This window comes from Rhineura floridana, chromosome 2 (assembly GCF_030035675.1).
Source record: "Rhineura floridana isolate rRhiFlo1 chromosome 2, rRhiFlo1.hap2, whole genome shotgun sequence".
Taxonomy (NCBI): Eukaryota; Metazoa; Chordata; class Lepidosauria; order Squamata; family Rhineuridae; genus Rhineura; species Rhineura floridana.
Window position 1 is genome coordinate 71,577,386 of NC_084481.1, and position 23,865 is coordinate 71,601,250.

The 23,865-nt window shown below is 41.7% G+C and overlaps 1 protein-coding gene and 1 long non-coding RNA gene across 3 annotated transcripts in view; one reads left to right on the top strand and one right to left on the bottom strand.

The window, feature by feature from the left end:
• The window catches only part of DARS1 (aspartyl-tRNA synthetase 1), an 82,666-nt gene that overhangs the window by 5,552 nt on the left and 53,249 nt on the right, over window positions 1–23,865 (top strand). The window contains exons 3-4 of one of the 2 annotated variants that reach the window (XM_061608905.1): window positions 10,414–10,506; window positions 20,864–20,966. In XM_061608905.1, coding sequence (XP_061464889.1) covers window positions 10,414–10,506; window positions 20,864–20,966 — 196 coding nt within the window. Of the gene's footprint in view, window positions 1–10,413; window positions 10,507–20,002; window positions 20,135–20,863; window positions 20,967–23,865 lie in introns of those variants that run through there. The other variant, XM_061608906.1, reaches the window with a different exon arrangement.
• Window positions 17,273–18,394, bottom strand: LOC133376557 (uncharacterized). The gene is made up of 3 exons (XR_009760525.1): window positions 18,326–18,394; window positions 17,981–18,088; window positions 17,273–17,431 (listed from the first exon to the last, which is right to left on the bottom strand). It is a non-coding gene; the product is annotated as an uncharacterized LOC133376557 (long non-coding RNA).

The window sequence follows — 23,865 nt, forward strand, 5'->3', positions numbered from 1 at the left end:
TGTGAAGAAGTAAAATAAACAGATGGCTTACTTACATGATAATGTTCTGTCCTTTATCATTGCTTACAGCACAACCCTATGTAGGTCTGCCCCGCAATAAATTTCATTGAATTAAATAGGACTTACTTCTTGGTACATACAGGATTGCAGCCTTAGAATCGTAGAGTTGGAAGGGGCCTATAAGGCCATCGAGTCCAACTCCCTGCTCAATGCAGGAATCTAAATTAAAGCATACCCAACAGGTCACTGTCCAGCTGCCTCTTGAATGTCTCCATTGTTGGAGAGCCCACCACCTCCCTAGGTAATTAGTTCCATTGTTGTACCACTCTAACAGTTGGGAGTTTTTTTCTGATGTTCAGTTGAAATCTGGTTTCCTGTAACTTGAGCCCATTTTTCTGTGTCCTGCACTCTAGGACGATTGAGAAGAGATCCTGGACCTCTTCTGTGTGGCAGCCTTTCAAGTACTTGAACAGTGCTATCATATCTCCCCTCCATCTTCTCTTCTCAGGGCTAAACATGCCCAGTTTTTTCAGTCTCTCCTCATAGGGCTTTGTTTCCAGTCCCCTGATCATCCTTGTTGATCTCCTCTGAACCCGTTCCGGTTTGTCTGCATCCTTCTTAAAGTGCGGTGACCAGAACTGGACACAGTACTCAAGATGAGGCCTAACCAGTGCTGAATAGAGGGGAACCAATACTTCATGCCATTTGGAAACTATACTTCGGTTAATGTGGCCTAAAATAGCATTTGCCTTTTTTTGCATATACTCAGCTTGTGATTAGCAAAACTCCCAAGATCCTTCTTGCATGTAGTATTGCTAAGCCAAGTATCCCCCATCTTATAACTATGCTTTTGGTTTCTTTTTCCTAAGTGTAGAACTTTGCATTTATCCTTGTTGAATTTCATTCTGTTGTGTTCAGCCCAATGCTCCAGGCCTATCAAGATTCCTTTGAATTTTGTTTCTGTCTTCCTAGGTATTAGCTGTCCCTCCCAATTTTGTATCATCTGCAAATTTGATAAGCATTTCCTGCACATCCAAATCATTAATGAAAATTTTGAAGAGCACTGAACCCAGAACAAAGCCCTGCAGTACCCCACTCGTTACCTCCCCCCAGTTTGAGAAGGAGCCATTCATAAGCACTCTTTGAGTACAATTTTGGAGCCAACTGTGGATCCACCTGATAGTTGTTGCATCCAGCCCACATTTAGTTAGCTTGCTAATCAGAATATCATGGAGCACTTTGTCAAAAGCTTTGCTGAAGTCAAGATATATTATGTCCACAGCATTCCCACAGACTGCGAGGGTGGCTACCTGATCAAAAAATGATATAAGATTAGTCTGGCAGGATTTGTTTGTAATAAATCCTTGTTGGCTTCTAGTAATCACTGCATAGTTTTCAAGGTGCTTACAGACTGACCGCTTTATAATCTGCTCCAGAATTTTCCCCGGGATCGATGTTAGGCTGACTGGTCTGTAGTACCCAGGTTCCTCTTTTTTGCCCTTTTTGAAGATGACAACATAAGTCCTTCTCCAGTCATCTGGCACTTCACCCATCCTTCACAATTTGGTGACAGTGGTTCCAAGAATTCTTCAGCCACAGTGCCTTCAATACTCTAGGATGCAGTTCTTCAGGCCCTGAAGATCTGAACTCATTCAAAGTGATTAGGTATTCCTTGACCATTTGTCTTATTAATCTTAAACTGCAGTCCTGCCCCTTCAACTTCACGCTTCCCAGGAGGCTCATGGACCCTCTTTTGGGAGAAGACTGAGCCAAAGTTGGAATTGAGCATTTCTGCCTTTGTTTGTCATCTGGTATCATCTTGCCATCCTCATTGAGGATGCACTATTTCTTTTCTCTGTCATTTATTATGGATGGACCTGAAGAAAGCTTTTTTGTTGCATTTGGCAACTCTTGCTAACCTCAGCTCATTCTTGGCTTTAGCCTTCCTAACACCATCCCTGCAATTCCGTGCTACCTATCTGTACTCTTCCTTTGTAGTCTGGCCTTTCTTCCATTTCCTGTATGTATCCTTTTTGGTTTTCAGGTCATTTTTAATCTGTGTGTGCGCGTGCGCGTAGTCCCCCATATATATAGTCCCCCATTATTACTACATCATGCCTGCTCGAAACATTGGCAGTTTGCTTTGCAAAAGTTTCATCCTCGTCTTTGCCTTGATTGGGTAGTTGGTAGTAGACGCCAACCACTATGTTCCTTTTATTCCTTTAATTAATTTATTCCTTTAATTATTCCATTAATTTTAATCCAGATACTCTCGGTAGAGCTACCAAGCTCATCCTCCTGTATTTCTGTGCAGGGATATATATTTTTAACATGTAGCACAACTCCGTCTCCTGTTCAGTTCCTTCTGTTCTGTTTGAACAAGTTATATCCTTCAGTTGCTGTATTCCAGTCATGGGAGTCATCCCACCAAGTTTCAGTTGTACCTCTCAAGTCATATTTACTCTTCTATATTAAGAGTTCAAGTTCGTCCTGTTTGTTTCCCATTCTCTGGGCATTAGTATACAGATATCGAAGACGATGTAGGCTTCCTTCCTACATTTTATGAAGACTATTACTGGGCCCCATTAGAGCCGTTCCCTCGGTTCCTCTTACTGTGCACAAGCCTCTGTTAGTTGTTCCCGCCAAGTTTACATCTCCCTCTCCCTTAGGATTCAGTTTAAAACTCTCCTGAGGAATTTCTCCATGCTGTGGCCAAACATACTCTTCCCAGTCCTTATGAGGTGCAACTTGCCAGCAGTCCATCTTCCAGGAAGTGTAACCCATGGTCCCAGAATCCAAATCTCTCGCATCGGCACCACCTTTGTAGCTAATCATTCACCTGGAGTATTTTTCATTCCCTTTCCACTCTTCGGAAGGATGGACAAGAAAACTATCTGGGCCCCAAAGTCCTTAAGTTTCCTTCCCAAAGCTTCACGTCTGATGTGATTTCTTCATATCTCCACTTGGCAGTATTATTTGTTCCCACATGGATGAGAAGAAAGTGATATGTCAGTGGGCTTTATGAGCAATGGCAACCCTTCCATCACATCTCTAATCTGTCCACCAGGAGGCAGCATACCTGGCGAGTCCATGGATCTTCACGGCATACTTTGGTTTCAATCCCACACACTAGGGAGTCTCCCACCACTGGTAATCTTCTCTTCTTGTTGTGGGGCATGGTTTCATTGCATCTGCTTGGCTGAGCTTCACCCTTTCACTTGCAGTCGCATGGGGTCTCCTGGAATTCTTCCCCTGTAGACTGTCCTCTAGTTTCATCTTCAAGTGCCTGGAAGCGGTTTCGTAGTTCCTCTGGTGATGGGTGTCTTCTCACTCTTCTGCTCCTGTCACCCTTTTCCATGGAGTTTTTTCCACTTCGTTGTTGCTCTCCACAACAGTCCCCTCTTCTGCTTCAACATGCTGTTGTTCTTCCATCTCCTGTACTTCTCTTTGCTGTTGTTGTTCCAGCGTTCTAAGAACTTTTCATCTTCTCTTATTCTCTGTAGTGTGGCAACCCACTGTTCCAAGCCCCTCACTTTTTCTTCCAACAGTGCCACCAGCTCGCACTGGTTGCACGTATACGCCATGTTGTTCTCAGGCAAGAAAACAAACATTGTCCACACCTTGCAGGTCGCTACCATTGGAGTGTCCTTCCTGTTCATAGTCTCTACTTCCTTTTGTTTCTTTCTGCTTAGATTGGAATGGCCTGTGCTTTATCCTGTCCTTCAGAGTAAGTAGGAGAGACCCACTGATATGTGGTGTGCCGTACAAGGCAAGACATTTTTGGGGACCTCCCCCTTGACCACCTCCGCCAAACTCCTGTTAGCTCTCCCTGTTCACTCGGTCTCTGAGAGCTGGCTCATTTGTATTTCCTCTGGACCAGCTGACACAGCTCCCTCTGCTCTGATCAGTTAGGAGTCAAGAAAGAGAATGAAAACTCCCAGCACACACAGCTGCTCCTAGTTGCCCTCAGCAGCTGTCAGGCCACACCAATCAAGCAGCTATGGAGCCCATCAGAGCACATGGTCAGAGCTTCAGAACCCTGTTTGTCTTTGTGTCTCTCTTCCTCCCTACACCTCCTCTGCCATGCTCCTGTTAGCTCTCCCTATTTGCTCGCTCTGTTCGCTTGCCTTGGTTCTTGTAACCATAGATCAAAGATGGGGAAGCCCTCCAGGTGTTGTTGCACTCTTAACTCCCCTCAGCCCCAGCCATCACGACCAATGGTCATGGAGTCCATCAACATCTAGAGGGCCACAGCTTTCCAATCCATGTTATAAAGGGAGCAACATTTAAGATACATACAAACTTAAGCCAGGCTAGAGAATGCTAGCGGCTCACTTCGGCTAATGAAATGGTTTCTGTATATGTCTACTTGTGAGACAGACAGGTATGTCAAACCATTCCTGGATTTTTGGGATACACTAATCTCTGGATGTGCCCGTCACTCCTTATAACTTCAGGTCAGCCTTGAAATTAAGTCCATAAGAATTAGAAGCCTATACAAGTTTTTATTAGGACATAATGTAAGTCCTTGGAAAGACATATTCTGTGTATAAATTGGAGTAATCCAAGCATGTACATTGTGCTGCATTTACAAAATGGAGATTGGAAGGAGAAAAAAGTTGAGAGGTTTGATTGCAGCTTTGCGAGAGAGTGAAAAATGGGAATAAATTGGAGCAAAAATTTACTGTACCATGTACTGTAAAAGGAAGAACTAGAAGGAATAGAAAGTTGGAGAGGGACTATAGTGGAGCGCTTTGAAAAGGTTGATCAAGTTGCGGCTTGAAGAATGAAAACAGGACTTAAAAAAAGAAGTAACTAACTGTTAATATATGAGCAGTTATTTTTATAAAAATCACTAAGGAAAAGCAACAGAATTGCTTCACCCACTTGTACAGCTTTCAGCAGTACGTTTCTCTTTCGTAGTTGATGTCTAAATTTTTATAGGAACAGTGCAATAATTAAAAATAATTATTTGGACTGTGTCAGAACATGTAGCCAAGTGTGTTTGGCCTGGCTTTCATTAAAACCAGATGGCATTATGTCTGCAATAATTTTTAAAAACTTAATCTAATGCACATTGTGGGTGATGACTTGAACATTAGGGATTTGTGAAAAAAGGTGATAGCTCATTTTGTCCTTTTTATTCATGTCTGGAAAATATTGCAGGTTTGTAATCATTTTAAAGTGATATAATTCTGTCTGCATTAGAGAATCTATTTTAGTTATCGTTAGCAATGGTGAATCTTAAAATTGGATTAGAACTTGTTACTGCAGAACCTAAACATTTCTTCCAAAGAGAATCCCGGCTCAATGTATAATATAGCGCTTGGATAGCTGTGAAGATATCCAGAAAATGAAAGATTCACAATACAGATGCAACTTGGAATAGGAAAACCCTGAAGTCAGGAGTTGGAATGTGAAGGAGTAAAAAAAAAGAAAGAATAGTGAGACGTGGTGTGAAAAAAAGCAGGAATCTCTTCATGGAAGGATCTGGTATTACACAGTTAGTTGTGATGCTGAGTGAAAGACTACCTCGATTGTCTGTAGGAGTCATTTTCAGATTGCACTTATATGAAGACTTTACAGGATTGCCTGCCTTTATAAAATACAAAATTTATATACCATTTAATATGAAAAGAAATCTCATTCTAAGCGGTATATGTAAAATATAATTTAAAAGTCAATATAAATTCATATAAAATACAGCAATTGGGTAAAACTTAGTAAAAGCTAAATAAAAACAGAATAAAGTTATATACCATGTAGTGCACAAACAGAAAAAGTTTTAAGTGATTACTGTAGTCTTAAGTGTGAGGTTACTAATACACGGACCATTGGGGCAAGGCTATCCCTGTCCAGGAACAGTCATAGTTAGCTCACCAACCAAGGTTGATAATGGGTACTCTGAGCCACTGAGGTCAACTGGGCCTCTAATGACAGCAGTGGATCTAGGAGCATCTTCAAACTATGTACCTGCTCTTGCACAGGGTGTGCATCCAGGGCAGGTACAAAGCCTGATTCCCTGACCTAGGAACCATCCACCCATAGGTCTGCCATTTTGTCAAGATTCAAGTCACAGTTTATTAGCCCTCATCCAGCCTATAACTGTATCCAGGGGCCAGTTTAGGACATCTAAGGCCTTGTGTGATTCAGATGTTACAAAGAAATAGAACTGGATGTCATCAGCATACAAGGGGGCACTTTGCTGCAAATCCCTGAATGACTGCCCCCAGCAGTTTCATATCGATATTAAATAGCATTGGGAAGAAAATAGTATCATGTGGCACAGTGTAAATCAACTGCCAGGGAGTGGAGGTACAGCCACACAATACTCTATGGAACCAATCTCATAAGGAGGAGTGAAATCATCATAGAATGGTACACCCAACTCATGGAGATGGTCTAGGAGGATACCAAGATCAACAGTATCGAAAGCCACTGAGATCAAGGAGAATCAGGCGGGTCACTCTCCTCTATCTCTCTCATGAGGAGGGTAATCCAGGGTGCCAAAGGCCTGAACTGGGCCTGAATTCAGACTGAAATAGGTCAGAATAATCAGTTGTATCCAAGAGAATTTGCAGCAAAACATCCATAACCCTCTTCATCGCCTTGCCCAAAAAAGTGCGTTGGTGACTGGGTGATAGTTAGTATAAACCTCTGGAGCCATTTTTTCCCCAGGAGAGGCTATTCCACCGCTTTATTAAAAATAGTGGGAACCACTTCATCATGAAGGGTTGACCACCCCTTGAATCCAGCTGATCACCCTGCCATGGTTGGCATAAACTAGACAAGAGGGCATGTAGTAGGTTGCACAACCACAAGCATCCCCAGGCATCTATAACTAAAACTGATCTCCCAAAATAGCACAGGATGTAGTGTTAGTCACCACAGGATACTACATCAGCAGCAACAGTCAAGTCCTCATAAGGCCCAGTGATTTTTATTGTCAAAATGCTTTGCAAAAATTGTCACATCAAGCCTCTGAAGGCTCCAAAACCAGGTGTGCAGGAATAGTTGAAAGCAACTTTCATACCACTTGGAAAAGCTCTGCTGGCAGCTACTCCAAGATATAATTGAGGTAACAATGGAGGCCGTCTTCTTAGCCACACATTACGCACAGTTATGTGCTATTATATATGTTTGGTCACCCTCACAACAAGATTTGCGTTCCAGCAGTTTCCTGACCTGTTTTACCAACTTAGAGCTCCCCAGTAAACCAAGGAGCTGCCTGAGGTCCACAGTATCTGAGTGGCCACTTGAGTATAAATGTGTTAATGGCCCTTTATGTCTTGTCACTCCATAATGAAGCTAGGATCTTGGCAGAATCACAAGCCCTGGCTGCTGGAAAATCCCCCTGACCGTTCAGGAATCTATCAGATTTCACAAGTCTCTGGTACTGGTAATCTCAATGGGTACTTCATCAGATGGCAGTCTGACCTTGACAGAAGAGTGATCTCAGTCTCCATAATATCCAGACTACCCCCCTCTGGACCTGAGCCAAAAACTAGGCTGAGTGGATTGATTGGTTGATTGATTGCATTTGTATACCGCCCCATGGCCAAAGCTCTCTGGGTGGTTTACAACAATTAAAAACATTAAAAACAAACATACAAATTTAAAAACACATTTTTAAACCAAATATGACTTCCCTATGTGTCAGACCAGTGACAAATTGAGAGAGGCCCATGTTTGCCATGGAAGCCATAAAGTACTCAGCTGGCCCTGCAGTGGTGATGTCAGCATGGATGTTGAAGTCCTCCAAGAGCAAGGCCCTGGAAACCTCCAGCACCATATCAAATACCATCTCACGTAGCTCAATTAGGGGAACCATTGGGCAGCAGGGTGGACAGTACACCAAAAGCAGCCTTAATCTGTTTCTTTGCTCAACACCAGGTGTAGGCCGTCATTGCCCGGCCCAGGGTGGAGGAGTTTCCTGGTGAGTTAAATTGTACTTTTATACACCACAGTGGCTTCCCCCATCCACACCTCACTGGCTTGGCTTGGTACTGCATAGAGCCCACAAGTGATCAGAGTTTGGTTAGTTAGACTCTGCCAAACTGGCTCACCCAGTTTTTTGGTAATACCTGCCAGATTGGGTGCCTCAGTTACAATCGAATTGTGGAAGAGTGAGATTTTATTGTGAACCTGTCTGATATTCACCAATAGCACCACAAGACAAGAGGGCAAAGTAGCCAGTCTACCAAGTACCTACAGAATGGGCAAGTGATTAGAGAGTGGGATGGTCTCTCATTCCTCTAATGATATTTCCTCACCATTCAACCATGCCTTCCCCCACCCATAGCCACCATTATAGGAGCACCCACTCCTCCTCATCTCTCATTTTCTGACCAAGACGCATAATATTTTCTTCACAAGAATACTTAGTCTCTCTCTCTCCTTACGTTCATTCCCATGCATATACTTATCCACCACACAGACACCTTATATTAATCAAACCTCTATTAACTTGCAAGTTGATTACTGTCATAACCAACTCCCTAGTCACTCATACTCCTCCATCTATTCAAGGGGAAAAAAGGGGGGTGACCCCAACAATAACAGAAACCATAAACAATCAGCATGCCCCTCCTACCCAGCAAGCAAAACAGGTGTGTATTTGTGGACACCAGCTGGACTTGTGCTTATTACACATCTTATGTGTTACAGTATTAAACATACTCAAAAGCTAATATTCAGAACCATGCCAACAATGACCCTTTGAGAGTCTCATAAAAGTAATAATGGCAGAACTCATGACATAGGTATTGTGACAGGGCTAAAATATTCTGGCAAAGAAAAGCCCCCCTTTAAATCTTTCAAAGGCAGAAACAGTTGTGGCAGAAAGGCAGTAAATTTCTCTGCAAAACATAAATAAATGGGGATTTCAGTTTCAGCTTCTATTAAGGTCACTTGTGAGCTGAAAGTCACATGGCTCTCTGTAATTGGGTTCTCTCGCAGCCCTGCCTGAAGATGCCGGGGACTGAACCAAAGATTCTCTGCATGCAAAACAGATGCCTACCACTGAGCTACAGCCCTTCTTAATCTACGCAGAGCTCTGCTCTTCACACACCTGCAATCACTTGATAGCTCCACTGTACGAGCTCAGGTGTGAATATCATAACTAAGTGGATGGGTTCAATCACACAGGCTTTTGCTACAGGATCACCACCCCATCAGGGGAGAGAGCAATAATTAGGTGGAAGACAGTCATGTAATTGATCCCACATACATAATTGTAGTATTCTGTCAGATGCCGAATGTACACAGGATTGCACTCTGGGGACAAAGGCTTCCATGCAGGTGTGCACAAAGAGGGTCTCAGTAACAGTTCCTTCTTTAATTGTAACATGATGATCATCCAGATTCTGAGCTTTTAAGCAAGATCCATCTGTACATATCTCCTTCATAGCATTTCATCACTAGTCCTTTCCATCCACTGTTCCACTTCTTGTTACAACATCTCTGGTGCTGAAGAGGAAACGAATACAACATTTATCCTGACCTCCTGTAGAATTGTAGTGAGGCAAGAGATGCAAAAATGCAATTTTAATTGTTTATTTAAAAGATTTATAGTCCACCCTTCATCAGTCCCAATACTAGGGAGGGGTACAACATAAAATAAATTATAAAAAGCATCAGTAAAACAAACAAAAGTCAAACAGTAGCAAAGAAATACAATTAAAAACAGCTGAGCAGAAAGAAGGCTGAAACAGTCATTAAAAATCTGAGTAAACAGGTGCATCTTCACTTGGTGTTAAAATGACAACAGTATCGGTACCTGAACTACCTGTAAGGAAAGGGCATTTCAGAAATGGGGTGCCACCACAGAGAAGGCTCTATTCCATGTTGCAATCAAGCATAGGAAAATAGGAAGCTGTAAGACCCTTAGCCTCTCTAGCCCAATGTTGTCTACACACTGATTGGCAGTGGCTTCTAAGATTTGAGACAGGAGTCTCTCCCAGCCTGACCTGGAGATGCTGGGGATTGAACCGGAACCTTCTGCATGTAAGGCACATACTCTACTTTTGGTCTACCTATTAGTGGAATGTATAGAAGAGCCCTGTCTGCTGATCTTAAATCAGGGGCAGGCTGATATAGGGAGAGGCGCTCCTTCAGCTATTTGGCCCATGTATAACACATTACAACAATCCAAATGGGAAGTTAAGAGAGCATGGATCACTGTGGCCAGGCTGCTCCTATCCAGAATCAGTCACAGATGGTGGACTGGCTGAAGTTGGGAAAAGGCATTATTTGCAGTGAAGGCTACCTAGTTTTCAATTTTGCCAGGATTTTTTAGTAAACAGTTTGCCATGTGAATTTGCATAGAATCTGCAGAATGGTTTTGTTGCATCAAAATGACTAATGTTCCCCCCTTCTGTTGAACATAGCTAACCAGTCATTTATTGCCTACAGATTGTGTGTTGGTTCGAATAAAGGAATTGACAGCAGAGAAAGCTGATGAAGTTGTCTGGGTTCGTGGCAGGATTCATACCAGCAGAGCGAAAGGTAAGTTTAGTTCTTATGAGGTTGTCCTAGAACAACCTTTCTCAGTGTGGTACCCTCCAGATGTTTTCAGCTCCCAACGCCCATCATTCGTCACGGCTGTGCTGACTAGGGCTGATAGGAGTTGTAATCTGAAGCATCTGGAGGGCATCAGGTTGTGGAAGGTTGTCCTAGACTATGTGTGCACCATTTATTTATTTAGTTGATTTATATGCTGCCGTTTGCGCAAGCCACAGAGTACATAAAATCCACAAAAATTACAGAATCCTTTAAAAACATTTAATTATGGGTAAGGGGGGGGGAATAAAGGTAAGGTTTTCTCTCCTTGTCCTGATGCCTTACTGTACGGTTCTAAATAGCAGCATAGGGAATTTTCAAGAAAATGTTCCAGCTTACTGTGTTGAGGAACAGGTGGAGGAGATTACTTACAAATCCACTGATGGAAAGTCTCTAACCCATTTGCCAGAACAACACATTAGCGTTTTCTCCCTGGCAATAACATTAGCTTGAAGGTATGTGCCTCACAATAAAATGGAGGCCTTCCCCTAATAAGTGCCTGAGTTTGTAGATTAAAGCGACAGCTGGGCAGCTTACTGATGAGTAGATCATTAGAAGATGGTCCCAACCTGCCATAGGTCTTTTTCCAGATAGCAGCAGAGCATAGTGTTTGCTTATAAGTAACCATGCACTTGCAAAGGTGCCCTAGCTTCTGGCTTCTATCTCTTCTCTCTCCTCCTGGGTTTTTATGAAATGGTACTTTCTCCTAGACAACATTATTTCTCTTAGAGAATTGTTTGCCACAGATGCCATAGCCTAAGCTCTTTATTTCTGTCTTCTATGTGGAAAAAGAAAAGTGTCTTATTCACTGTGTTATTTTTATATGGGTAAATACAATAGAAAATTGCAGCTAAATGATTTTTCAAGAGGACTGTATGATTAAATACTGCATTTAAATGCCTTTAATGACATAAAGTACTACTTAAAAGTAAAAATTTAAAACCATTGTAGAAATAGTCATCGGGCATACTAGAATTTCTCTTTTCAAGCTGGATAATTGGAATAAGGCTAGTTTATGTTACTTCGTAAGTTCTAAAGGAAATGGGAAACCTTGGAACGAATTAGCCTTTCATGTTGTCACAAACGAAATATTTCAGCTCATTTTTTAAAAACCAATCTGTTCTTATAGCGACCTCAAAGAAACTCTTATCTAAGCTTGAGGTCTATGGCATGTCTCGATCAGACAGAACCACCTGCCTGTCATTTTTCTTCACTGTGGAAGTACAAGTTTTCTTGGAGATCAGTTTCCAGTGTGCAAGTTTAAATACAGTTTGACCTCTTCAGGTGACATCAAAGACTGACAGCTGTTCTGTTTGAACTTTTCTTGCCTCATGGTCGAGATTCAATACATTTTTTTTAAAAAAAAGCTTATTGGACTAAAATATGACAATAGTCTGAGAAACTGGATTTGAACCCTGCCCCTTTCTGAAATCTTTGACATGTTTGATAAAAATGCTTCTTGTGTTGGGCATAAATATAGAGAAAAGAGAGGCTACTTCCCTAAGCTATAACTTCATTCTTGTTCTCACCTGAAGAGTGTCCCTAACATAGATGTTAACAGTAAATGTCAACATGCATGTTAACAATCTCAGGGTTTTCTTGTAATTGTTTAGAAATGCATCTGCTGGTAAATGTTGACAGCGGCCTGTATGTGTTTGCCAGCATTCGCTTCCATATATATTTGAGAAGTGGAGAAATATATAATTTAAGCCAGTTGTGAAACTCATCTGGGACGATTGGCATGCAGATATGACTGAAAGATTTGCACTGGCTGTCAGTTAGTTACCAAGGCTAGTTTAAGGTCTTAGTACAGGTATACAAGGTCTTAAACAGCTTAGAGCGAGATTATCTGAGAGAATATATAGACCAGCCTAGTTACTACAGTCTGCAGAGGAGGCCTATTAATGATACCATGGCCTGCAGCAGTACATCTTACACTGGTGCAGAGGAGTGCTTTTTCCGTGGTGAAGCCTACCTTGGGAAATGACCTACCCCTAGAGATCAGGTGGGACTCAACTGTGGGTTGTTTCTGTCAACAATTCAAAACTTGTTTATCCAGTTTATCCAAAACCTGTTTATCCAGGCAATTCCTCAACCATTAATACCAGCACCCAGCATTCCTGGCTACTGTGATTGATATTTTAACTTCAACTTTGTTTTATTGATGTGGTTAGTGTTGCATCTTTCTCTTTTACTTGTTTGTGACCTGTCTTGCTAATTCTTTTCAAAATGAATATATTCAATAAATATATTTCTTATAACAGTTACCTGATTTTATTTTGGGATCCCCCTTACCCCGCCACCGTTTTACTTCAAAACAAAGTTCTTAAAATGAGGCTAACATCTTAGAATTAAGACCAAACAAAAACAATGGCCATGTTCAAATGCTGCGCTAAACCAGGAGCAGGCAACCTTTTTTTGTGTCGAGGGTCATATACCTGCATCGGTGATACACAGAGCAAGACCAGATTATGGGTGGAGCCAGACACAAAAGTTTCTGGATAAACTAAACCAGAATAAAAATAAATTTGCTTCAATTTTCACCATGTTTTCCTTATATTAGAATTCCTGCTCCTGTGTGAGTCTACTCAGAGGGAAACCCTACTAAGTTTGATTGCATTACACTCAAATAAATATTCAGATTTTCTTTTAGTACAACAGATCCATACAATTCCAATTCTGAAAAGCAAGTGAAAGTAATTTCTTTCTGACTTTTGTGTGCTAATACATACATGTATATATGACAGAAGCATACCAATTTGAGCTGAAGTAGTTGAGGAGAAAACTTCTGTACAATCAGTAAAAAAGTGTGTGTGGGAGGGAGGGAATTTGTATGAAATAAAATACTTCCAGTTACACTAAACCTACATCGGAAGGGAAGGGTAATGCATTAAAGAACCAGGAAAAATAAGTAGACACTAACAGAAATGGATTCTAATGCGATGGAAGGATGGGATAGCTTCAGGAGCCACCTAAAATTTATTTATTTATTTATTATATGATTTATATCCCGCCCTTCCTCCCAGCAGGAGCCCAGGGCAGCAGACAGAAGCGCTGAAAACACTTTAAAACATCATAAAAACAGACCTTAAAATACATTAAAACAAAACAACGTTAAAAACATTTTTTAAAAAAATGAGTTAAGGTTGCAGGTTTCCCTCCTGTGTGCTAATGTGAATAGTTTAGTTGGATGTGAATGAGCCCAGACAAGCATCGGGCATCTGAATTTCCCCTTTTCCAGAACAACTAGAAAGAGCGGTTCAAAAGCTTTTGCTTGCACTTTTGCCTAACCACAACTTGCCACGTCATCCAAACTGATTAATGCTAACTCATTTCAAACAAGCCACCTTGAAACCATGGTACTCTTGTCCAGTTATGGAAATGAGAAATATGACAGTGCCGCATTGTATGTTCAGATGTGCTGGGTCTTTCTGAGCCATTTTGGAAAATTCTCCTAACAAGCCAGAGCCCTTTCTGAGAAGCCTCCAAAGTCTGGAAAGACCCAGCCTGGAAGGACTATCGTCGCCAGCCCTTTTGGTTTTGTTTCCCTCATTGCCCCCTGTGATGCCCCTGTAATGTTTATATAATATTTATGGTAAGTGCCAGTTTTGTAGGTTAAATATGGTAAGTAGAGTGAGTTGGGAGTGGGGAGTACACATGATGGAATGTTGAGGAATGCTGTGTTGTGATTGGCTGATTGTCTGGGTGGTTGAATGTATAGGAGAATGACAGTTGGTCAAGGAGTTCGGTTCTGGTTTTGGGTTGAAGAGGGTGAGGGGTGGATCTGTATTTAGACGGGTAGTGAGGCAGGTTTAGGAAAAGTATATGAAGTAAGAGTAATTATTCACTAATAGGCAAAAAACCTTGTGGTTTAAGAATGCATCTATAGCCCACAGCTATTTCTATCAAACTTTAAAAAGCAGGGAAATTGGGCAGCTATAGTGAATGCACCAGGGGAGCAGGAGACCTGAACTCCTCTCTGAGATATTGTACTGCCCCACAAATTGGTCAAAATGCAAACACCATTTGGGTTGGTCTTTCACAGTCCAATCCACTTCCTGTGTAGCTTGGAAGAATTTGGTAACATGTGCCTCTGAGCATATGGTGAGTGGTGGCAACACCTGCAATCAGCCCAAATAACAGAAACAAGACATGTGCTGTGCTGATCTTGTTTTAGCAGGGAGGAAGCAACATTATTAAGACAGTAGATATAGTTCAGATGGTCACTTTGAATATGTCTGATTTACTTTGCAATTTTAGTGAAGTTTCCTATAGGAAATCATTTTCTTTTGTTTCTATTTCTGTGAATATGTGAAGTACAGCAACACTTTGCAAAATTTACACTAAAAAAACTGTAAACATAATTGTGAAATAAGGGCACTGACTTCTGCAGAATAGTCTCCAGTGGACCTCGGGAGTGTCTCAATTTGCACAAGATAAAACAGTGGGAGGTGAAATATATTCTAGCAAAATGCTAGGTGTGCTCTATGTTTTTAATTGACTGTGCCCACCTTGCCTTAAATGAAGTGGTTTAAACATAGCAGGTTGAAAACATGCATCCTCTTTTTCCCAACAGCTAGAGTCATTGCTGAAGTAGCAACATATTGTGATCAGTCTGATTTTACATCAAACTGCAGTTTCAGATTCAACTGTTAATGCACCCAACATAGAAATAGAGCATAACCTCCAGTTTGAAACACAAAAGGCTGTCTTCACCATCATATGACACTGACCAATAAAAAGGCTTTGAAATTAATAAAAATAAATTTGACACAGATTTCTGGGATGAACAGTGAGGGAAATAAAATTTTCTAGTTTAGATTCTCTGTAGAAACATTAGTAACACAGGAAAGAAGCAAAGTAAGGAGAACACCAACAAACATAGAAAAATATAATTCTCTGTCTTTGGAGATGGCAGGTGTTGCCACCACTCACCATATGCTCAGAGGCACATGTTACCAAATTCTTCCGAGCTACACAGCAAGTGGATTGGACTGTGAAAGACCAACCCAAATGGTGTTTGCATTTTGACCAATTTGTAGGGCAGTCCAATATCTCAGAGAGGAGTTCAGGTCTCCTGCTCCTCTGGGGCATTCAGTATAGCTGCCCAATTTCCCTGCTTTTTAAAGTTTGATAGAAATAGCTGTGGGCTATAGATACATTCTTGAACCACAAGGTTTTTTGCCTATTAGTGAATTTCCCTGCTTTTTAATCCGGGAGGTAAGAAATGAGATCCTGTCCTGTGCAAGTTTGCTGAGAATGGATTGATCATTTGCATGCTTATTGAGTTCAATGGGATTTGCTCCCCTGCAATGGGATTTACTTCTGAGTAGACATTTTACCGCCTTCCTTCCCTTCAAGCTCATTGCTAGCACACACATGCTCCACTCCACTTACCTGGGTGTAAGCCCCACTGAACTCAGTGTGATTTACTTCTGAGTAGACTTTTTCCTCCTTCCGTTCAAAATCATTGGAAGCATACAGAAGCTCTGCTCCACTTACCTGGGAGTAAGCCCTACTGAACTCAGTGTGATTTACTTCTGAGTAGACTTTTTCCTCCTCCTGTTCAAAATCATTGCAAGCATACAGAAGCTCTGCTCCACTTACCTGGGAGTAAGCCCCACTGAAGTCAATGGGATTTACTTCTGAGTAGACAATTTTCCTCCTTCCTTCCCTGAAGCTCACTGCTAGCACAGACATGCTCTGCTCTCCACGTACCTGGAAGTAAGCCCCACTGAACTCAGTGAGATTTACTTCTGAGTAGACATTTTACCGCCTTCCTTCCCTTCAAGCTCATTGCTAGCACACAGAACCTCCACTCCACTTACCTGGGAGTAAGCCCCACTGCACTCAATGGGACTTACTTCCGAGTAGACTTTTTAAAAATTGCAGAGTCCTTCAAAGCTCCCCCCCCATTTTTTGACTCTTTCCCACTCACCTCCATTCTGCTGCTGGTTTCTCCCTCCATTGGCCATTTTCTCTCTCTCTCACGCCCGTGCGCGTGCTTTCTCACACAGAGCAAGCTCAGCAGAAGGCCGGTGTGAGTCACATGTCTGTTGCCCACCAATCACAGGAGCAGACTTCCCCTGCTTCCTCCAACTAACTGGAAGGGGAAGGGGAAGGGGAGGGAGAGGGAGAGTGAAACAAAAGAACTCTTCTGCGCATGCGGTACGTTATAATACACAGCAATGCATTTTTTAATAAATTAATTAAAAATAAACCATGCCGTTTTTTAAATTTAAACCTACTACAGATGAAGTACTGTGTTTGGGGCAAGCTCAGGGATTTGATTAGGGATACCTTACAGTCATCTCTGAGTTGTAATCAACGACAACAGATTATGACAATTTCTCAAGAAAAAAGTCCAAACGGCTTCTAGTTTCTCTCTCTCCCGTTTTTCACTTTAACCTGTGGATTCTCCGTGGGGGGATTGTGTATCACCAAGAAAACTTCCAGAGTTGTAGAGCAAGTGATTCTGAATCCAACAGTATAAGACTTGTAAGTTTTTGTTTTGAATTGGGACTATACAAAGCACCAGAAAGGGGTGGGGGGGTATTTTCATTTAACATGGTAGAACGCGAAAAATCCCTAATGACTATAGTATACAGCCACTCTAGTGGCTGTATAATAATACATTGAAGATCATTTATATGTATACGCATGACAACTGAATTCAAAGTAATCTTGTTTATTCCCAGTGTTATTTAATAAATCTGTTTGGTTGAACAACATGCCGGATCCTTGGCTGGGTTCATACAGACGAGAAGGGTAGGCAGAGCAAAAACCAAAGCTGGAGCCAGTATCTATGGTGGCAGCAGTGAATGGTTAGTGTATCAGCAGCAGGTATCCAAAGACAGCCCAGAGCTGTAGTCTTTAAAGACAAAAAGATACGGGGTGTGTGTGTTGTGGCCTGAAAGTTTACCAAGACGCTTAATAGCAATCTAATTAAAGGAGGAGACTAAGGCAAAGTCTCAGGGCAGCATTGCTTTCCAGTGTGTCAGGTAGTGATGCCTAGTGGTGGAATTGTGAGTGATCCATGCCGGGGCCAGCACAAGAGAGGAGGTCTGACACACACATCCCCAGCAATTCCCCACATTCACAAGTTGCAAGGGGTGGAATTTGGCATGCAGCACCAAGGGCTCCTAAATTTCCAGCTGTCTATAATGAAGGCTTCTGAGCATGCTTGAATCCACCAGAGAAGCTCCAGGAATTGCATTTTTTTTTTTAAAAAAAACACCTCTCTTGATAAAGGAATTTGAGGGAGTAAAACTACACTTCCCAGAGTTGGCAATGCATGCCCCAAGCACAATCTGGAGTTTTTAGTATAGTTCAGATGAAACAGTTCTCAGCTTAACTCTGCAAATGAGAGTTTTTTATTCCTCCTGGTCAGTGAATGGAAAAAAATGTAAAAGACACTTACCCAGAGTTCAAATCCGCAGGGGAAAATTAGAATACTGGAACGGCTTAGGCACTCTTCAGCTTTACACTGGGCAACTACTTTCCCATTCTATTGCAACTTGGTAAGGTTCTAGAGGAGTGGGAAAAGGAATGGGGAATGAGGAGAGGAGAGGGCTGGTCCTGAGAGGCAGAACTCTTGAGGGCTTGACTTGGAATGGGCCAAAGGTTTCTGAATACGGAAATTTGTTTCCGGATGTCCCTTTCTGAAATTCTCTATGTCTGTCTCATGATGGGAGAATCACTGCAGGTGTATCAGGTTTATGGCTAAGAGTCTTTCTGTATGCTTGCGCATGAAAAGATACCATACCTTGTGATAATTATCTTCATTGAGTGGCCATGGGCTAGTTGCCATCTCTCAGGTTAGCTCTGTGAATCTGTGGAGATAAACTCATTCATAGTTCTCTGAGCCGCTTGATGGGATTAAAAAAAAAAGTGACATCTCGTATTAGGACTGGGTCTTGGTGAGACTGTGAGAGGCAGAGGAATTCCCCTATCTGTGCTAGCTGCAATATTTGGTCCAAACCGCTAGCTGGTAGGAACTGAAGCTATCAGACTGAGAGTGGGATGTGTGCTTCAGGCTCTGTTGGTGGCCCATAGGTAGGACTGATTTGATGTTCAGTAGAAGCCCACTCACCAATTCATTGTGGTATTCATGTTATGAGTCAGAAAGCTGTTTTGAAAAGTGCAAAGTTGCTTATGGAAAATACATCTTGTTTATTTAGCAGAATTGCAAAAAATATGAGAGTGCATTTTAAAACATATCATTTTAATCAGATATGCCCAAGATCTTAGACACAGACACTTAAGGGCACAGAACTATGTAAATACTTCCAAGTCAAATAACCCAGAGATGTTAACCGGCTTCATAATAGGCTTCTTTCCATTTCTTCTCTTCACTGAAAAGAGAAAATGTGAACAGTCCTAGGAGACATAGATAGAACCTATTTGGCACAGGTGCTACTCCCATCAAGACTGATGTGTTTCCCAGAAGCTTATTCTGGAATGGGATATTTGCTTTAGTCTCCATTCTCTCTATTTTTATTTAAAATATAAATACTAAAACATGTTAAGGACGTAGTCCAACTTGCATTTACGCAGGGCTGAGGGGAGTTGGATGTGGCAGATTTGCAGCTGAGCCGGCTGGAACCTGGCTCAGCTAGGCTGCATCAGCATAAGTCCTTCAGTACAGGTCATCCAGGACCCAACCAGCTCAGCTGAGACTGGCGCAAGTGGAGCTGGTGTAAATCAGCATAAGGCCCCAAAAAGGGATGTGTTGGGGGCATATTAGGGGAGGGACCAAAGGGAGGGAAATCATGCCACATCCAACTCGTGTTCACAGCGCTCCTGCAGGTCCCAATCCAGGCAAAGGTTATGCCAGGAAAAATGTCAGTCTAAGAAAATAATTGCAATAGACATCAGTGGAGTCCCTGGAAAGAGTATTTGGGAGAGCAGGCTTTTACCTTCTGTTCCCTGTGCGCAGCTCCTGGCGTCCAGCCAAGCTCCTGAATGGCAGTTGGATGCAGTGGAACTTTATGCTGGCTACTCTTGCTCCAGCACAATTTATGCTGGCTTCCCCTAAATTGGATTGCTCTTCCAGACTGCTTTTTCCTTAGGTCCAAGCGAGTTAACATGAAACGGGCAATACAATAATAGTCAGTTCACTTAAAACAAGCAATAGCAATAATAATAAACTCTAGCTCAAAATTAGCTATAAAACAGACCAGAGCATCCAAGTTCCCACTGAAAAAAGTTTTACACGCTTTCCAGAAATGGAGTAAAGATGAGATTAGAAGATGGGAATTGGATGCTTAGGAGCAGTCATTGTGAAGGTTCTGCTCCTAGCAGCCACATGCTGCAGTGACTGAGCTGCAAACAGAGCCTGTTCACCTGATTTCACTTGAGTTTGGTCTCCTGTAGGGAGAGCTGGCTTTTTTTGTGGGTCCTGGACCATGTGAGACTTAAAAACAGCACCATCAATTGGTATAGGTATCAGGGGCAGTCTGAAGTAATCAGCATACTTTTGCTTCCCTTGCAATTTGCTCCCTCCTAAGACTATATTTGTTGCGCTAAGTCTGCAGCATTTGTCTTTTGTTTTTGTTTTAAAGTCATGGACTAGGTAAAGCTTTTACTTGCTTTGTAGTTCAAAGATAATGGTTTCCTATTGTTAGGAGAAATGTAGCATAATACAAATAAGACAGCCATGTGTTTTGAGGGATTATATCCAACTAAGTAATTGTGCAAGTGGAACAGATTCTGCTTGCACAATGGAACTTTGCATCTCTCTCCATCCCCCACCCTGAAATTTGCTCCAGAAGATTGGGAGAAAACCCCAGAGCAGATTGGAGGGTGGGGCAAGGGGAGGAAGGGAAGGAAAATTCTGTGGCATGAATAGTCATTCCACTCATGCAATTACTTATTGGGATACAACCTTTTAATTTTCTTTAGACATATTACAGCATAATCGTTTGCATGTCTACTCATAAGGGAGCCCTACTGAGTTCAGTGGGACTTACTCACAGGTAAGTATGCATAGGATTGCAGCCTTAGAGATGTCAACAAAAGTTTTACAGTTCATATTTGGATCCTCCTCACAAAGACAAAACTGTCCTCAATACATAGGCCGTGATTCAAAGAGCTTATTTGCTTTTTTAAAATTGAAATTATTTGGAACTATAAGATGATTATTGTGATTTAAAAGCTGTGCCGAAGGATGCTTTGCTCTGCGAGCATTTAAAAGTCTGGCTTAATTTAAAAAGTAATAGAACATATTTTTGTATTCATTCAGAAAGATTCCAAGTAACTTGCCCTGAATGCACCTGCATTGTTCCTTCCTCTTTCTTTTCAGGAAAACAGTGTTTCTTGGTCCTACGTCAGCAGCAGTTTAATGTCCAGGCTCTGGTGGCTGTGGGAGACCATGCAAGTAAGCAGATGGTAAAGTTTGCTGCCAAGTAAGTAAGCAATTATATCCTGTTGTCACAGTAAACAATGGTGGGAACCCGGGCTCCCAGGGGTTAGGACCATTTTCACACATTAACATCAATGCTGCATTTGTTTGTAAAATGTAGTTATTTAAATTGTCAGTTCAATATAGTGTTGAATGTATTACACTTACAAAGACAAAATGGAACACAGGCTTGAAACTCATTCTGAACTGCTGAGAGGGCATTCTGTCTCTGCAGACAGCTCCCATTACTTTCAAACCGGCTAACAAAAAGGTTGGCAGGCTGAGCTCGGACACATTATTTTGTAGGATGTTTGTGTGTGCATGTGAACGCAGGCTCAACTCTTTTTGGTTTTTTTTTAAATTAAGTATGGGATCTTTACTGCATAATATATTCTGTCTCATCTAAATGCAAAGTGCAAATTAAAAGTATTTGGAAGTTCAGCATTGTACTTTTTTTTATAAGATGGAAAGGGTTAAGAACCTTATTTACACTCTTTTAATCTTCATTACTGGCCGTGAACCTAGTTCTGTGTAGATCCCCACCTTTAAGGTTTTTTTTCTAATAGTAATTGAGTTTGTAATGCTTATTGCTTAAACCGGAACAGCCAAGGGTGTGCCTCCTCTCCACAGGCGCCTTTAAAATATGGGTCTGGGTTGATGGGTGCCTGGGTTACCAGTGTTGATGGGTGCCAGTTGATGGGTGCCTGGGTTACCTGGGTTAGCAATTTGGGAATGAGGGCAGAAATCCAAACAGTTCTGGCAATTTAGATTCGAGGTGATGGGGAACAGCACATAGTATGGTGGTGCTTTGTGCTAGCCCACTCCGTAAAAATTGTATTTAGAGGCTGTGTGTTGTTCTGTTCTTTCAGTGGCTTTGAGATTAATTTTTTTTCTAGTTCTTGGAGAACATAATCGGGGAAAAGTTTGTTTTCTCTTCATTCAGTGTCTCTAGATGGTGCCCTCACAAGTCCCTGATGACCTTTCCAATGGCATAATCATCTCTTTATTACAGCATTTCTTATCGTATCTTCGATTTGTGTCTTCGTCCTGATGTTTTTGCTAACAGAGCCTTGTATTTTGCCTCTGTCAATTTGTGAACTCTGTCTCCCTTAGACAGGCAACTTGTTCAGCTGCTCAATTGTTTCTTTATGGCAACTTTTTCCTAACTTGGAGTGCACTCCACATGACACCACTGGTCTTTGTACTGGCCAGTGTAAAAAAAAAAAAAGATCCTACAAACTTGCAGTGATTTCCAGAAAATCTTCACACCAAAATAATACTTTGTTTTCTGGATTTAACTCACAACTGTTTTTTTAAGTATTGAAGGTCCTAGCTTCAGTCTCTCTACGTCCTTTCCTCCAGTGTCACTGCGCCCTGCTGTCCTCATCTAACCTCTCTACGTTCCTCCTTGATCCTGTTTTCGCATGATTCATATTTGCCATGTTCCCTGCTGCTATTTCTTTTCTCCTCCCCATCATAGTATCACTCTCTCTTGGTCTTCTTCCCTTTTGTGTTCAAACGTGCCACCATATTCTCCCGTTCTCAATTTTTTTTAAGTGCTGGTCAGTCTCATTACACTCATTTGCCTCCAAACTCTTGGAATGTGCTGTGCGCTTCTGGCATCATTGCCCCTTCTCTGCCTTCCCCTCTCTTTTGGGGTCCCTCTGGGTCTTGTTCTTGGTCCTCCCCTTGCATGAGCTTGTCAAATCCTAAGACTTTCAGTGCCACACAAAGGTTAATGATTAAGTTATACCTATGTACACCAGACCTCTCCTCTGTCCAGTCCCACATTTTTGTCTACCTGTCTGATTGTATCTGCTTGGCTGCCCCATAGACTTAACTGTCCAAGATGAACTACTTACCTACTTAACACTTTCCTTCCAAAGCTTTCATCTCCACAGTTCCTCCTAATATTACTATTGTTACGGTTTGTGGCCAAACAAATAAATTACTGCTGCTACCACTTTTCTTATACAAACATAAAAGAAATATGTACCCAATACCATCCTTGAACAGCCTAAATCTGAATAAAGAAATTGTGGATCAAAAACCCCATGTGGGGTTTTATTGTTTTTGGTTTTTTAAGCCTGTTCTATCCACGTTTACTCAGCAAGTCCAGCTGAATTCAAAGGACTGGCTTCTCAGTCTGAATAGGAGATTACAGCCTTTTAGTGGATTCTCAAAGGATACTCTTTATAACCACAATCCAGAATCCTTCTGTAAGTGTGTGCCAGGACTTCTGTATGTTCAGGGTTTTAACTGTAACTCTCTCTTGTACACATGTTAGTGTTGGCATGCTGGTCTGTTGATAGCTCACCACCTGTTTGATTCACCACCTGTTTGATTCACCATCAAATATCCTAATACATCTAAGTAGATTTACCTGTTCTATTTCACTGTGATGATATTTGTTAGCAAGGGCAGGATGAGGGTAACTTGCCTCCTAGTTCTGTAGCAGTCAGGGGAAAACTCTAGTTAGCAAGCAGAGCTTCTCCCACCGGCTACCTGCCATAATGACAAGCATCACCACACTGGAACACAAGATGTACCTAGTGCAGTGTTTCCCCAACTTTTTTCTCACGGACCACTTGAAAATTGCTGAGGGTTTTGGTGGACCACTTAATTATTTTTTTGCCTGTAGAATTCAAATTGTAATACAATAAAATAGAATATAAGAAATAAAATAAGCAATAAAAATACAATGAAAAATCAATATGAATATTAAATGTGATGGATGTGCCAACTTCTGTCTTCTACCACAAATTCACAGACAAGCCGCAGGCCACCTGAATGTAGCTCACAGACCACGGGTCATCTACAGACCACAGTTTGGGAAACTCTGGTCTAGTGGATCTTCCTCAGCTTTGATTCCCAAATGTTATTGGACTACAACTGCCATCATC